We start from the raw sequence: 15,983 nt of genomic DNA on the forward strand, positions 1-15,983 counted from the left end.
AACTTTAAAAGAGACATTTTGCCAAAATTTTACTTTTTAATAGTATTTAATGCATAGTGTCTTGTTAAAAAAACTCTATTTTATGATCGATAAATTAGTAATAAATAATTCAGAGATGATTGTGCTCTGGAAAAATTTCCGGAAATCCATGGTTCAGAAGTTTTAAGAAATCATCGATCACATTTATGTGTAAAAATTCTTGTATATTTTATTTAAAAATATTAGAACTAGAATTTACACTTGGCATCTCTTTCATTTGTTAATATTTTTTCTGGTAGAATATAAAATATGATTAGTGATAAAAATTAACTTACACATAATTATTAATTTAAATTATGCTGCATATAATTTATTTAGAATTCCATGTTGTGAAAATATCAATGATTTAAATTTATTAAGACATTAATTTTTTGAAATGCGTCACTAATGATTTTACTCAAAAAATTTTCCAAATTTTTGAGTTGAGCTCACAATCACCCCTGATAATTAAAACTGTCAACAATCAATCAAAAAATAAATAATTGAAACTGTCTGTGTTGATATCGTAAAATATAAATGTCTTTTAAAGTTACATAAAAATGAATCAATGCGAATGAAAAATATAATACAGTCACTATAATATTATTTTATTCCTTCTGAAATAATTTATAATTGAAGACTGTTTTTATACCCATTTAATTTGTCAATTTATCGAAATTCGATTATCCGATATGCACTTAAGTAGGTAAGACTGTATATCGGAATGAAACTGTTTGTTTTTATCGAACAGAGTAACCATAGATCAGGGAAAATCTGGAATTGTCATCAATTTCTTAAATTGAGATGAGATTGTAAACCAAAGTCAACCGAAATATTGAAACAGTTTTGTTTTAGTAAATATTATTCCTTATGCTGCTTCATTACATCAGCAATTCCTAAATGGTGTTCCGAGGAACCCTAGGGTTCCATAAAAGAGTTAAAAGGGGTTACGCAGATTAGTACTTTTTATAACCAATGATCTTATGGTTGCCTTAATGAAATTATTTCAAGTAAAATGCCAATGAAATAGAAATGACATTTTTAAAGGAAAATAAAAAAATTCTAATAGCAATGTATCAAACAAATTCTGAAAAAATAAGCATTTGTAAAATGTTCCATTACTAATTCCTATCGTGCTTTTCAAATCAAAACAACTAAATTCTTTAATAAAGAAATATGCTCTCATAATAACTATTTTCAACATTTATAGCAGTTCTTCTGTGTTTTCATTTTGAAGTAATCCATAATTCGACTTATTTTAATCATTTCCAGCTTATGTATATATGCGAGTAACAAATTCATGACTAGACTATATATATCACAAGAACTGCCAATTTAACTGTCAGACATAAAACCTAATTTAAGATTATTAATGATAAAATGATGAAAAATTATCCTCTAATTAAATGTAATCTTTTAAAGGTTATAACATTCACAATTACCCTAAACTTCTTTTATAAAGCAGGAGGTCTGCCGAAAATAACTGGGAACTTGAGAAAGTATCCAAAATGGTAGAGGGGAGTATTTTAAAATTTAAGTTAAAAACTTTTTTTCTTAAAATATGTTGCTTTTCCACCTAATGAGTGTTATTTTAGTTTATTAAACTGTACCAGAGCACAAAGTAAAGAAAAATTTCGAAAATTTATCACATCCCCTTAGACGAAACCCTACAAAAGTGTGTTGTGGGGGAGATAAAGAAGTAATAATAATATGCTACCTAAAAACTTTGTTATATGGAGGTTATCCTCCTCCACTTCAGCCCTGGTGTAACTTGCCTGTTTTTTTTTCTAGTGTCCTTTGATCTGGAGTATAGAAAAGCATACTCAAAACTCTCGAACAAACAACTGTCACAACTACACATGAACGACAGGCCTCCCACGGATGGTGCCGTATTCTGCCGTCGCTATTTCAGAGATTTAGAGTTAAAAGTGAGATAAATGTCAATTACAAACAGTATTTATTTATACCGGTAATTCTGTCTCTTTCAAGTCAAGCATTTTTTCTAATTCTTCTGACTGTTTTCGTTTTTGCTTTGTTGTATTATTTGTTATGCGTCTCTATGTCTGTATTTCAAAGTATATTGAGGCATTTTATATTTAAATTATGCATATTGTTAAGTTTAAAATGAAGATATTTTTACTGTGTCGACGTATTTTCACTGACAAGATCACCTCAACAAAATCTATTTAACTGTCTAGTATTGTAAATTCCAGACTGAGTTTTTTTTTTTATTCATAAGCCTACTTTGTTTATTATTTGCAGTTTCATATTCTTAGCCTCATTTTAAGTACTGCTTTCGAGTATGCAACTACGCTTTTCCTCTGAATCAGCTTTTGTTTTTGTTGCTAATAATTGAAAAGAGAAATAGGAGAAGAAAAGGTGGGGTTAACTTTAAAAGAAACATTTATCAAATACAGTCGAACCTCGTTATCACAAAACCGCTTAATGTGAAATATTGCTGTACATAAAACACATGTTCAGTCCCGTGAGTCAATAATCAACTATTGTTGTATTTTACATGCTTAGATCGCTGGTTACAAATTTCATAATATCGGTATTTTTAATCCATTATTTCAGTGGAGATTCATTTGGGGAGATTCGGAAAGTATTTGTTACATTAAAATTTTCGAATTTAACTAAAACGGGATTTGACTGTATCTGAAATATTTGTTGTGTTCGATTAACTGTAAATTTTTTATTTGATATTTTATTATTCGATTAGAAAAATCATCTGCTATTTTTCAGAATAAAGAATTCTTCCTTCACTTCGGAAGTTCTCGGTTCTTTTTTCCAAAAATTGTTGTTGTAACTTTTGGTTACCAAATAAGTAAGGGGAGCAATTGCACTTGTTTTAAATATATTATGGAATGACCATGTTGTTGTTTACAATACTATCACAAATAATGATAAACAAATGATTCTCTTTTTTCCAGCAATTAGACAAATAGTTTCACTTACAGACTTGGTATTAAAAAATATAGCAAATTAGAAAAGTGTGTTTTGATATTTTACACTCACAAATAACTGCTTTACATACGATATGTATTTAGGCAGTAGCATAAGTTTTATTTGTGATTGTTTCTCACATTCATATCATAAACGAATAATTTTCATGATTTTCTCCTTACATGAATTTTTTCAGTATTTGGTGATAAAATGTTTTTGAGTTTTACTCAACTAAAGAGCCAATTATATGCATAAGGTATAAGGTAAGAGCCAAGTATATGCATAAAAAATACTTTTTAAGTCAATACATATCAGTTCTTCTACTGGCATGATAGCCCTTTGTGGGCCATAGCCTTCCCTAGAACCTTCCTCCATTCTGCTCTTTTCACCTATTATGAGCAACATATTAGTTAGTAAAGTAAGAAAATTTTGCTTATTTAAAGGAGAAAACTGTGAGAAAATTTATATTTAATCTTTTTTTTTCAACATAGTCATATTTAGCAAATTTTTTTTCTTTATAGGTTTAAAGAATGTATATTTTTTTAACTTCTAGTTTGCCTTAGTAATTTAAAACTGCAAATTTTGCTTATTTTCAATTACTGATCCAATAAGTGATTTTTTAAGAATTTTAGTGTATTATATATTTTATGTTCTTAAATTTAAACTTTAAAGTAGTTTAAAGTTTTATGATATTTGTTGCAAGCAAATGATATTTGTTTTATGATATTTGTTAAAAACTTTTTGAATGCGAGCAAATTTTGTTGAAAAGTGATCTTGTCCTTGAATTGAAAATAAAAATAAAACAAATTTATATATTTACCATATGTCATATTCATAAAATAACCTAAAGTTATTCCTTTGTTTCTTATAATATGCTAAACTTGTGGAAAAATTTTAATTCAATCATTTTATGAATCATACTTTTTTTTATTTTATTTTGTTCAAAACCCTATTTTATGTTTGTTTTTCCTAAAATCAAAAAAAAAAAATTTTTTAAGAAGAAATGGGTGAGAATTATTAAGTTTGTTGTTAAGTAACCATGAAACACATAATCGACTTCGTATTTGAACCTGATTGGTAATAATTTTTCATGTAATTTTGTAAATAGTTAATATTGAATTTAGAAACATTTGAAAATTTTATTTTGTTTGTACCTTAGTTATTTTACTTAAACGTGTTGGAAATTGTAAAGGATTTATGAAATCAAGTACTATATTATAATTTATTTCCAAATTAACCATTTTGTATGGTTAGAATAAGTATTTAATATTTACATTGAAATTCTCTGAAATTCATGTTTTTTTTTAATATTAATGAAATTCCTAAAAAATTTAATTCTGATGTATTGACATAAATATCTCATAAAATCTGCATTTAAATATTGCTTTTAAATATCAATCAAAACGATAAGAAAAACCTAGTTCAGTGTTATATCTCCCATTTAAATATGTTGATCTTTTGCCTTGAAAACTCCGATAACTGTCTGCATTTCCAGATAAAAACTATTCCTGTCTGATCAAACTAGAATTTTTTTATGATGATTTTGAGCATTGAACCAACAGCCTAGACCAGAAATGGCAAACCTTTTTGATTAGTGTGCCAGTTAAATTACGATTTATTACTTTCAGGTGTCCAGTGTGATAGTTTTGTTTTTCGAAAAAGTCTCTTAAGTAGACTTCAAAGCATAAAATTTACATTGCGTAATTATATTTGCTGTTTACTTATTAACTTGTTTTAAGTTTTGTTGTTTACTTATTAACTTAAGTATTTAAAAGGTGCTTATCTTTGTTGAAAAATCTGGTTATGCACCCTGTATTATTGCAAATTATTTTCATAATTTGTAGTTAAGTTTGATTTCTCTCTTTACAACTCATCATACTCACCTACTTCCAAAGAAAGAGCATGTCTCCCCTTACAAAATGCTTTTCCATAAGGGTGGGAACAATGATCACCCTTGCATCCTAAAAAATGTCATAATGGCGTCCAAAATTGTACTTATTTCTAAATTTGCCTTTAATGGCCATAATTGTTGGACTTCTTCTTTTTTTATTTTTTTATTTCTGCCTTGGTGAATGTAATTGAATAAAAGTACAGTAGGACTTAGATTTAAAGAACTTATATTTCGCGATTTTTTTTCTTCGACGAACCAAGAACATTTTGGAAATTTCTTTGTGAAATATCTTCCAAATAGCAAAGTGAATTTTCTATTTAACGAACTTTTCTTTGAGATCCACTATNCCCAAAAAAAAAATTATGATTAAGAACATTTCAAACTTGTTAACGCATTTTGTGGGGAAAATGACCTTGAATTGATTTTCGAAGCTGCTTACATATTAGAGAAAGCAGTTAAATCCCTTTTTCTTTGCATTTCAAACGAAAAACTCAAACAAAACGGATTTTATCAGCAGCAATTAAACTTAAGAACGCACGTGGTGTGTACGTTTAAAATTACTTTTATAATAAATGCAGTTATAATTTTATACATAAATTTAGCTTTTTTTTTAGATGAAAATGTATGTAACATGATAGTGTAACACTGGATAATGTTTTGCCTTACTCTTGCTTTCCATGCAGATTTCTTTTATGGTTAAGATTTATAAAATAAATAGTAGATACTTGTTTACAAGATAAAGGTGTATCAATTGCTATTTTAATTATGTCTGGAGCTTAAGAATTTAAAACCTGTTTTTGTTGTTTAAGTATTTCAAAAGGTGATTTTCTATTTAACGAATTTTCCATATAATGCACTTATTATCGGGATTTAGCGACTTCGTTAAATGGAAGTCCAACTGTACTTAAATAAAAACCTTTCGCATGCCACCTATGTCCTGTGCCATATAATGGCATGTGTGACATAGGTGTGCCATCTCTGGCCTAAACTCTAAAGTGGGCAAGTGAGCTTCCTTTTTATTTTTTCAATTTTCGCTTCTCATTTAGTTTATAATTGATTTGATTTTTGATGCATTTAGTGTAAAGCTCTGTAATTGGAGAAATTCTCGAGTTTGGCATAATATCTGGGTTTTAAATTCCACTTGAATTGACCAACTCTTTTTTTTTTTTCTTAACCATCCACTCATATAGGAATAGTGTCACAATGATAAATACATCTATAGTAAATCGCGTGTCTTTTTTTTTTTCAAGGCTTCATCTTTTATAGAGAAAAATAATTTTTATTCTCAGTCAGGATTGTGGGGATACAAACTCAGTCAAGGTCTGAATTGGCATTCTCTCAACATGATATAAACCCTGTTTAATGCATATTTAGTTTGATCTTTAATCCTTGGATTGAATTTGATCTACAATCAATACTTAAGAGTACGCCATACTGCGGAAGAAAATTTTCCTCACAAATTCTCTTTCACATCCTAAACTAATTTAAAATTAAAAGTATAGAAAAAGTGAGTTCAGGCAAACCTAGAGCAAGCCATGAAGTTTCAAATACTAAAAAGAAAATTTTATAATATACAAATGAAAAAAAAATTATGAGATAATAACTTAGAATTACCCAATGGAGAAGTTTCTCTTCTAATAATTTGTTTGCATTTTAATACTTTGAAGTATTTTTTTTTCAGCAATTGAACATTCAGCATGACTTACTCTAGGTTTGCCTGAACTTAACTTTTTCTGTCTTTTAAATTAGTAATAAAAGAGAATTTGCAACAAAAATTTTCTTCCGCGGTATGGCGCCCTTCATAAATTACAACCATGCGTAATAAATGAGTTATGAGCATGCCAAGATTCAAAACTCTTCTGGTGTTTATGTGAATAACTTATTTTTAAAGGGATTATTTTTATAACTGTCTACTATAATTTCATTTTGATTGATGAAAACATCCAGTATTTCTGTAAAGTCTTTACTGAAGTTGATTAATTGTTTGTATATTTGGTAAATTGTTGACTATTCTTATATAAATATAAAGAATGCATTTAAAGATGCAGATTTGTATTCTACTTTCCAAATTCATCCATACTGCGATAATATTTTAACATTAGTGTTTGGAATAGAAGTGTATTTATAATTTTAAATGAAAATTTATTTGAAATTAATTGACAAAAACATCAATTTAAGAATGTATAGAAACGTCAAGAAGCTCTTTACATAAGGCTTGGCCGTATAAATCCGTGGCTTATACGTCCAGTTGAGCTGTTCATCACATGGTCTTAAAGCTAGAAATTTGAACATGATCATGCACTATGCTCCTCATTCACCTTTACAAAAATGCACTGTTCGTTAACATTAATTTTATTTTAAGTGCTAAGTTGTAAATATATGAATATTTCCAGAACTGAGAAATACAATGTAATTTAGAGATTGATCTTAACTTTACAATTTATGTTCTATGTTTCAAATAATAACTTTTCAAATAAGCTATTATTAAGATGAGTTAATATTATTGTTTGCTATGTATTAGTTAGTCAGTTAGCTATGACTTTTGATGATATTTTTTTCTTTGTGCTGTTTAGTTCTTTACCATAATGATTTTCAATGTTGTGTCTAATAAATAAAATTTATAATGTTGCCATTTTTCATGAAAACAATTAGATTATTTATCTTGTGAGCTATTTTTTATTTTTTTTTATTTTGCATGAAATATTCTTCCCCATCATTAAATTACCAACCAATAATGTTCAGACTACAGTTTTTCAACACTTCATACATTAAAATGAAACTTAATAAATTCAATTTACAAAAAATGGCGATGGGTCAGGGTTATTTTGCCTCTAAAAATTAGGGAACAGTCAGGAAAAGTTGCAATGTTTTACGAAAACCTTCATCATACCTGGAAAATGACCAGTCTTAAAATTTTTAGTAACAGTAATTAGTTATTGAGATTGGAGTTAAATAATTCTGACATTTATTACAATAATTTGTTTTAAAAAAATTTCACATTTTAGTCAAACTTGCATGTTTTTATTCTCATTCAGTGACATTATTTTGCTCACAAAATTTAATATTTGACACTACAAATGAAAAAAAAATCATTTCTGTTGAAAAATTGTATTGATAAAATATAATCTGAATTTTTATAGAAACTTTCCTGATATACCTGGAAAAGTCGGGGATTCTTTTTTTTCTTTCTTTTTTTTGAAATTGAGTAGGAACCCTGTAAAAAATACTTTTCACTGTATTCATATATATATATATTTTCTCATTCTTACGTGAAAAACTGCATGCTGATTCTTTTAAAGGTTAAAGTTTTAATTTTTCAGATTAAACATATTTTAATGTATACAGAACTCTTTATAGTCTATTTTATTATATTTCATCTCAGTATTAATTTTCTTGTCATCGAAAAAATATGTAATTCAGTTATTAAAGGAAGAATCATCCATTAAAATGTGTTTTTTGTCCGAAAACCCATATTCAGAAGTCTTCTTTTGGCCTCTTTGATAGCTGCCAGTGTTTTATATATATATAATCGTTCCAGGCGTATGTTTACTCTTTGCCATCCCATCAAAAAATACACATATAACAATACTATTCACTTCAATAGTTACATGATTTTTCCTCTCTTTACACTTTTCCCCTCTCTGTTACCATGGTTTTGGCAAGTAGACTTTGGAGATATGTAAAATTCAAATTATATAAATTGTTTATTAAGTCTAATAGTGTTTTTCTTTCTTAAAAGGAAATTTTTTTTCTTTCCATTATCTTGTATATTATGTTTATCTAACAACAATTAATTCGGACCAATATCACAACTGTGTAAAAACTTAATATGGTCACAAAGGGTTGATTATTTATGCAACTTTAGTAAATGAAAAACCAACTCACTGAATTTACATTCACATAGCTGTTTTTAAGAAGTGTTTATCTTCACTTATATTAAAGGAAGATGCTTACTAGGATGGTCACTGTACTCTATGTCAGTAGAATAGTCGTCTCCAGGTTACATGATTTTTACAGTTTTCCCCTCTCTGTTACCATGGCTTTGGTAAATCTTACTTTTCCCTGCTTTAGTGTTTTTCATGAAGAGACTGTGGGGGAAAAGCAAGATTTGCTGAAAGTATGGTACCCGAAAGGGGGAAAGTGTGAAGAGCAGCCAAATGTATAACTTGTAGAACCCTGTTCTATTCTATTTACATATGGGTTGTCACTCCACAGAGAAAACCTGGAAAATACAGGGAGTTTTAAAATCACCTAAAATAACAGGGATAATGCAGGTCATTTTGAGTTTTTCCCCACAAACTGAGAAAATGCAGAGAATTTTATTTCTTATTTTTGTCTTTTAAAAGTGGTGACCACTGAAAGCGCAATCTATGGGATATTTAAGAATGATATTTCAGCTATACTAAACTATTTCATTCACAATAGCATTATTTGTTTTAAGTATGTTAAGCTGTTCCTTATTTTTTGTAAGTTTTTCCAGCAATTAAAACTGATATAGCTAGACTAATATAGGTCACTCAGCAGCAAAGTGATTGTGTCTTTCCTCTTAATATATTGTGTATAATATGTAAAAGGAAAACATGGGGAATTTTTTTTTTACTAGATTTGAGTGACAACCCTGTGCATAGAGTATAGCAACATTGCTCTTAGTCACTTTTCATTCTTAACATTTAAAAATAAAATAAAAGTATTTAAGGAAAAAACAAGCAATAATTTTATTTTTAGTAATTTTTATGAAGAGTCTGCTATAATTCTATTTACTTTTAATTGTTAATCATACATAACGTACTTATTTATAAAGAGAGTGCTGGGTTTAGATTAAGTAGACTATGCTAGGACACAAGGTGTTTTATTTCATTTTTGTTCATCGAAAAATTTATATGGAATATTTTTGATGCCTGGAAAATTGTTAATTCTTTAAACCTACATGAAAATTTTTATTACTGACCTATACCTGATGTCTGAGAAATTATTAATTATTAAAACTAGTATTGCTTGCCTATATCTAGAAAATTATTAGTTGCTTAAATTGGAAATTGTATTACTTGCCTGTCTCTCATGTTTTTCAAATTATTAATTTTTTAAATTATTAATGTATTTGTATTAATTGCTATTTTAAATATATTTAGGTTGTGTTCTGTAGCATAAAATTCTGTTGTTTTTTTTAATAATAATAATGAATTAATAAATAATGTATGTAATTATAAACAGAAACAATCACTGTTTAATTCTGTTATAAGTCCCCTATTATTGTCTGTTTGTGTGTTTTATCACAAGAGTAATAGTGTTTGTTACTTAACTCACTTCTAAATTCACGAGAATTCTTTGCATTGTTATATATCTTAGATATTAATATCACTGTAAAATATTCTGGATCTTTAGTCTGTAAACTAATGAAATATTTTATCACTATTACATGCTTTTTAACTCTGAGCTGAAAAAAAAAAATTATGTGTATATTTTTGTTGACAATTTTTGACTGTTGTAAATAAACTATGAGAAAAAGAAATGTGTTATAAAATGGATCTCAATTTATTATATTTTATCCCTTGAAATTCATGTTTCAGATTTAATAAATTATTGAAATATTTCTTTCCTAGTATTTTTTTTTTCTCTGCATTTAGTATTGGTTTTTGCTTTGATTAGGGACTGCTCAAGGGTTACGTAAGCATATTTTTGTCTATTTTGGATTCTTCTTTCCCCTTGTTAACAAAAATAAACATCACAAACATCCTCTCATGCTTACATTAAAATACCTTCCCTTTCTGTTTTTGCTTTAACTTTGCTGTTTAATCTAATTTTAGGATTAAATTTATATATTTTGTATAAAAGTATAATTTTGTTTAGAAAAATTTTTACGTTTTAATTTACTTTTTAAAATTTTGAATAGGAATCTATTTATTTTTTCCTTTTGTATTTCAAAACTGTTGACCTCTGAAATTCTTCCAATTTTTTTCCAAATCTTTATTTCTCAGAATTTTATGCATGTATTTTTTATTTTGCTTTTAAGAACATTTTGAAAACAAGACTCAATCTCTTATGTAAGCATTTTCCGATTGCATCCCTCGAATGCGCCATCTGGGGAGAAGACAGTTTCCCTATTTTGACCCTCCCCCTTCCCTCTCCTTTTCTTAGTTGTATAGGAATCAACTACGCTATTTTACCCTTTCTTAATATTTTTCATATTTACTTCTCAAAAAAAAAATTTTTTTTAATTTTTACAACGTTTTTTTTTAGAACATAGATCTAACATCTATGTTCAATATAGTTTTCAGTTCCATATAGTTTCCCAACTTAAAATTTTTTAATCTATTTGGAAATCAAGACAGAAACTAATGCACTTCCCTCTCCTATGACTCTCCACACGCTGATAGGGAAAGCATACTAAGTGTTGCCATAGGCAGGGCTGATTTTGCTCCGGAAAAAATCCGGATTTCCGGATTTTTCGCTAACAGTGATCCGGAAGTTTCCGGAGATCGAAAATTCAGACGTTTCAAAAAATCATTGATCGCAGAAGTTTCCGGAAATCAAATTTTCAAAGGTGGAACTTAAAAGCGCAGTTTATTATTATTATTATTATTTTTTTTTGTAAGGGAGAGCCAGGGATACTTTATAAGCTTATATTTATGATTAATATTCATTTTTTATCAGTAAATAGTTATTATAATCATAAACTCAAGAAAGAAAGACATTGTAAATTTCAATTACTTCTCCAGGTCATCATAGGTATGTGTAAAATTTTAAATATATTTTAAGTAAACTAAGAAATATTGAGAAAAGGGAAAAAAACCTTGTTTAAATTTTTATTTTTTCAATTTAAAATGTTTTTTTTTATTTATTTTTTATTTTTAAACGCAGGGAATTTTCCGGAATTTTGACTTAGGCTCACAATCACCCCTGCATAGGTCAGGGGTGGCGAACCTTTATGCACCAACGTGCCATTTTTTCTAAAAAATTGTTTAATTTGGTCATAGACGTGCCGTCAAACAATTTTGACTTCGTGATTATTGGGAAAATAATAACACTAAATACTATCAACTCAAAACTCTTTATTTGCTATGAAAAAGAATACATTTCGCAATGTCTCAGTTGCGCATAATTCAACTTAAAGTAACATCAGTGTGACTTCTGTTGCTGCAGATTATATGACAAATAACTTATATTAGGTTGTAAGATGTTATTTTAAGCAGGTCTGTTAATTTTTTTTTTTTTTGCTAGTTATTTATTGTTAGCTTGTTTTTTTGGTAACTAATTGTTTTTTGGCATTAATTGTAATTTTTTTTGTCAATAATTGTTTATTTTTTTATGTTTATTTCTGTGAATTTTAATTTAATTGATAAATTGCTTCAGAGTGAACTTCGTGATCGGTGGCGTGCCCAAAATATTATGTGGCGTGCCATAAATGGCACGCGTGCCATTGGTTCGCCATCCCTGCCATAGGTAGAGAGATCTGCTCGGCTCCACCTGTAGCCCATTTCGATCGCCATTAGACATACCCCTCTTCTTCCTCTGTCAGCAAAAATTAACAAATAACAAGTATCCCCCCCCTTGACATGCTTACATAATATTTGAACAACCCCTTAATGGACTTATATGATGAAGTTTTTTCAGCTTGTTCAAAGTGATTTCCTGATATGTATGCATGATTGAGATATCCTAAATCTATACATAATTCTGAGGGCTATTGTAGTGTGTCTACCACTACAAAAATACAATTCCAATTCACTATATAAGACAGGGTGCGTAGCGTTTTTTAAAGATGCTTTTTTCATTAGGTGTTTTTAAAAAGTGCTTAATTTTTCCATTTTGAAAAGGAGATTTTACGTGTACATTTACCATGATGATTTTCGCTACGAATTATGCAAAAAGACACGGTTCACATTGTTCTATTCAACGTTTTCACAATTAATTCAACCCTATTTCGGCGTATTGTCTGTCCGTAGCGTAGGAAAATGCCAAAAGTTTTTTTTTGACATGACGGTTTAAAACAGGAAAAAACAGTTAATTGTCAAAAAATTTTAAAGCGCTTGAAAATATTTTCTGAGTGCTTAAAAGGTGCTTATTTTTTGTTGAATAATTTGGCTACGCACCCTGTAAGACATATTAACTCGATTCTATCTTGGGGTACCTTTTCAGATGAAGGTTGACTTTGTCGATAACTACTAACTGGTCACCTTTCAGACGTGTTGTGAACATGCCTACCTTGACAGAAACGGCCACTTCGATATGAATACGTCTACTTCAATGGATTCCCCATTGAACAGTTGACTTGTGACTGCAGGATTATCCATTTCCTGGCGCGGTTGCTACTCAGTCAAGATCACACACAACGTCGGCACGTCGGCCTGTATACACTCAACTGCTAATGGCAACATAGGAGCGACCACAACCATGAACTTAATACAGCTCTCGCGTTCAGCACTTAAAAGGTACGGTGATCTTATTACAGCTCTCCCGGCTTCTCACAAAACAGCAATGAATCAACTAGGGGTATCCGTTCATCGAATTTTATCACAGATATAATTCTGGTGGGGGAGTACTATAGTCTGTATACCACTACAAAAATATAATTCCAATTCAGTAGTATATAAGACATGTTAACTGGATTCTATGTTGGGGTACCTTTTCGTAGATGAAGGTTGACTTTGTCGGTAACTACTATCCCCACAGCTATGGTTGTGTGTTAACTTTCTACGAGTGATTGAAAGTCAAAATTTACAGAAAAGAAGCTACGCAAAAATTTCCTTGTAGATTTAACGTGAAGTGTATCAACAAGATATCTTTGTCTGACTGAATCTCAAAATTATTAGCATGCATTCTTTTGTGAAATTATTGACACTTAAAAACTGTGATGAAGATATTTGGGTAATTCTATAAAAAGTTATTCATGTTGTTATCCTGGAGAAATTATTTTAGTTTTAACAATAAGCCTGCCATGGAAACTAAATTATGCTAAAGTTGTCTTAGAAGTTTGAAATTAAGAGTCAATGGCAATTAGACGTATACTTTTTACCAATTTTTATATTCTACATCTACACAAATGTTGTGAAATTTCAGCAATTTATAGCAGCTAACAAGAAAGAAAGTTACTTGTTTAGGATAAAATTGACCCGAAGACCCTGGTGTTGCTCTCCCACTAAATTGTGTTTTTCCAAAACCAAGTTCACCATTACTCTGGACAATTAAATAAATAACATTTTGTTACCTATGAGTTAGCAATTGATTTTTATACATACATATAGATTTTGTTGGGTTTAAAATTGTATCTTATTTTCGGTAATTTTTACCTAAAAAAAATAAGTTGAAAATAGTGAACATGACATTGAGGATTCTAAATACATGGCCTCCTGTAATCACCACAGGGGTCGACACGAGTTACTTTTTTTATTAAAATGTAGCTTTTTTTCGCAATCAACAAGAAAAAGGTGGAAATCGACGGAGCAAATACTAAGAATGCCAAGAGACAAGTTTCTCCCTCCTGGGCCTCAAATGGCAGGAGAAAGCTTAGACTGACTGAAAAATACAGATAGATATTAAGAATGTTTAAAGAATTAGAGGAAGTCAAAAACAGGAGTAGTAAAGAGACAAAAAGTTACTTTATTCAGCTTTGGTAACTTTTAATCACTTTATATTTTTCACATATGATTATTCTGCTGTCTTCCGCCTATTTAATAATAGTTGCCTTATGTTGTTGTGTACAATGGTGTTAGATATACGAGGGTAGATCAAATATAAATACGACTTCTTTAATAACTAAGTATTGAGCCGCGATGGCTCAGGGGATAGAGCGTTCGCCTTCCAATGAGGTGAACCGAGTTCAACTCCCAGCAATGACTGGTCGATACGAATCCGGCTTGCATCGACTGTGAAATATCCTCAGTGGTAGACGGATTATGTTAGTCCCTATGCCGTCAGGCTAATCGTGGAAGGTTCTCGTGGTCTTCCTCTCCATGTTACGCAAATGCGGGTTAGTTCCATCAAAAAGTCCTCCACGAAGGCACATTTCTCCCAATGCTTGACCCAGGAGTTCCCTTGTCTTCTGAATTGGGTTCAAAATTACAAGGCTATGGAGTTGAACATAAATAGTCGTAAACCCAAATAATAGGGGCGGCTGTATGGGGCCAATATCGGAAAATAACAGCCCTTTGAACACTGATTGAATCAAGATTCGTGAATATTGGTCCAATGAGGGCCCGTTATTTTGCTGCTGGGGTTTGTATGCATCATTTGTATACTTGAGCCCTCGACAGGGCATCATTGCCGAACTGTGCCTCTAATATGAGTCAAATTTCAATAGGTTTGATATTTTTCTCGCTAAAAAATTTAATTATTATGCGTCGTGAAACTGCATTAGGTCCCGCAGTGGACTGATCGTTAAGACACGGTTCCCAACAGATCACCGAAGTCAAGCATCACTGGCTCAGTCTGGGTAGGGACCGAGGGTGTGCGGTATTGGTCCTCGTTAAACTGTTCTACCGTAAAGTGCTCGACTTCGCGTTCAGGTCGTCGGGCTACTGAAGCGGGGGTGCCATCCCCTCTGCAGAGGATCAAAATTGTGATGGCATGTCTTCGGATCATCCTCAGGGATGTTTCCCAGACCGTCGCCAATAGCCCATTGTGCAGCTCTAGTGCGACGTAAATGAACTACAAACAAACAAGCTGCATTAGGCTCACTTATGATTCAAGTTACTAAAAAAAAGGACTTGAAGAACTAAATTTATACCGTCAAATAATTATTAAGACTAGATAAAGTCGGTCCCGCAGTGGACTGATCGTAAAGACACGGTTTCCAGTAGAACACCGAAGTCAAGAGTCAGAGACTGCGGTCAGTAAGCGGGTGAATGACCACTTTGATTTGCCTGCCTAGGGACCGAGGATGCCCGGTATCGGCCCTCGTTAAACTGTTCTACCGTAAAGTGCTCGACTTCGCGTTCAGGTCGTTGGGATACCGAAGCGGGGGTGCCATCCCCTCTGCAGAGGATCAAAATTGTGATGGCATGTCTTCGGAATCATCCTTAGGGATGTTTCCCAGACCGTCGCCAATAGCCCATTGTGCAGCTCTAGTGCGACGTAAATGAACTACAAACAAACAAACCGCATTAGGCTCACTTATAATTCAAGTTACTAA

General features: G+C 30.6%; 1 protein-coding gene across 1 annotated transcript in view; it reads left to right on the forward strand.

Moving 5' to 3' along the window:
* LOC107449703 (DENN domain-containing protein Crag) overlaps positions 1-10,446 on the forward strand; it is an 85,875-nt gene extending 75,429 nt beyond the window's left edge. Inside the window, exon 33 of the mRNA XM_043039786.2 lies at positions 1,810-10,446. Within this exon, the coding sequence (XP_042895720.1) occupies positions 1,810-1,955 (146 nt within the window). The 3' untranslated portion in view covers positions 1,956-10,446. The remainder of the gene's footprint in view (positions 1-1,809) is intronic.
* The last annotated feature ends 5,537 nt before the right edge of the window (positions 10,447-15,983 follow it).

Source organism: Parasteatoda tepidariorum, chromosome 7, assembly GCF_043381705.1.
Source record: "Parasteatoda tepidariorum isolate YZ-2023 chromosome 7, CAS_Ptep_4.0, whole genome shotgun sequence".
In the NCBI taxonomy this organism is placed as follows: domain Eukaryota; kingdom Metazoa; phylum Arthropoda; class Arachnida; order Araneae; family Theridiidae; genus Parasteatoda; species Parasteatoda tepidariorum.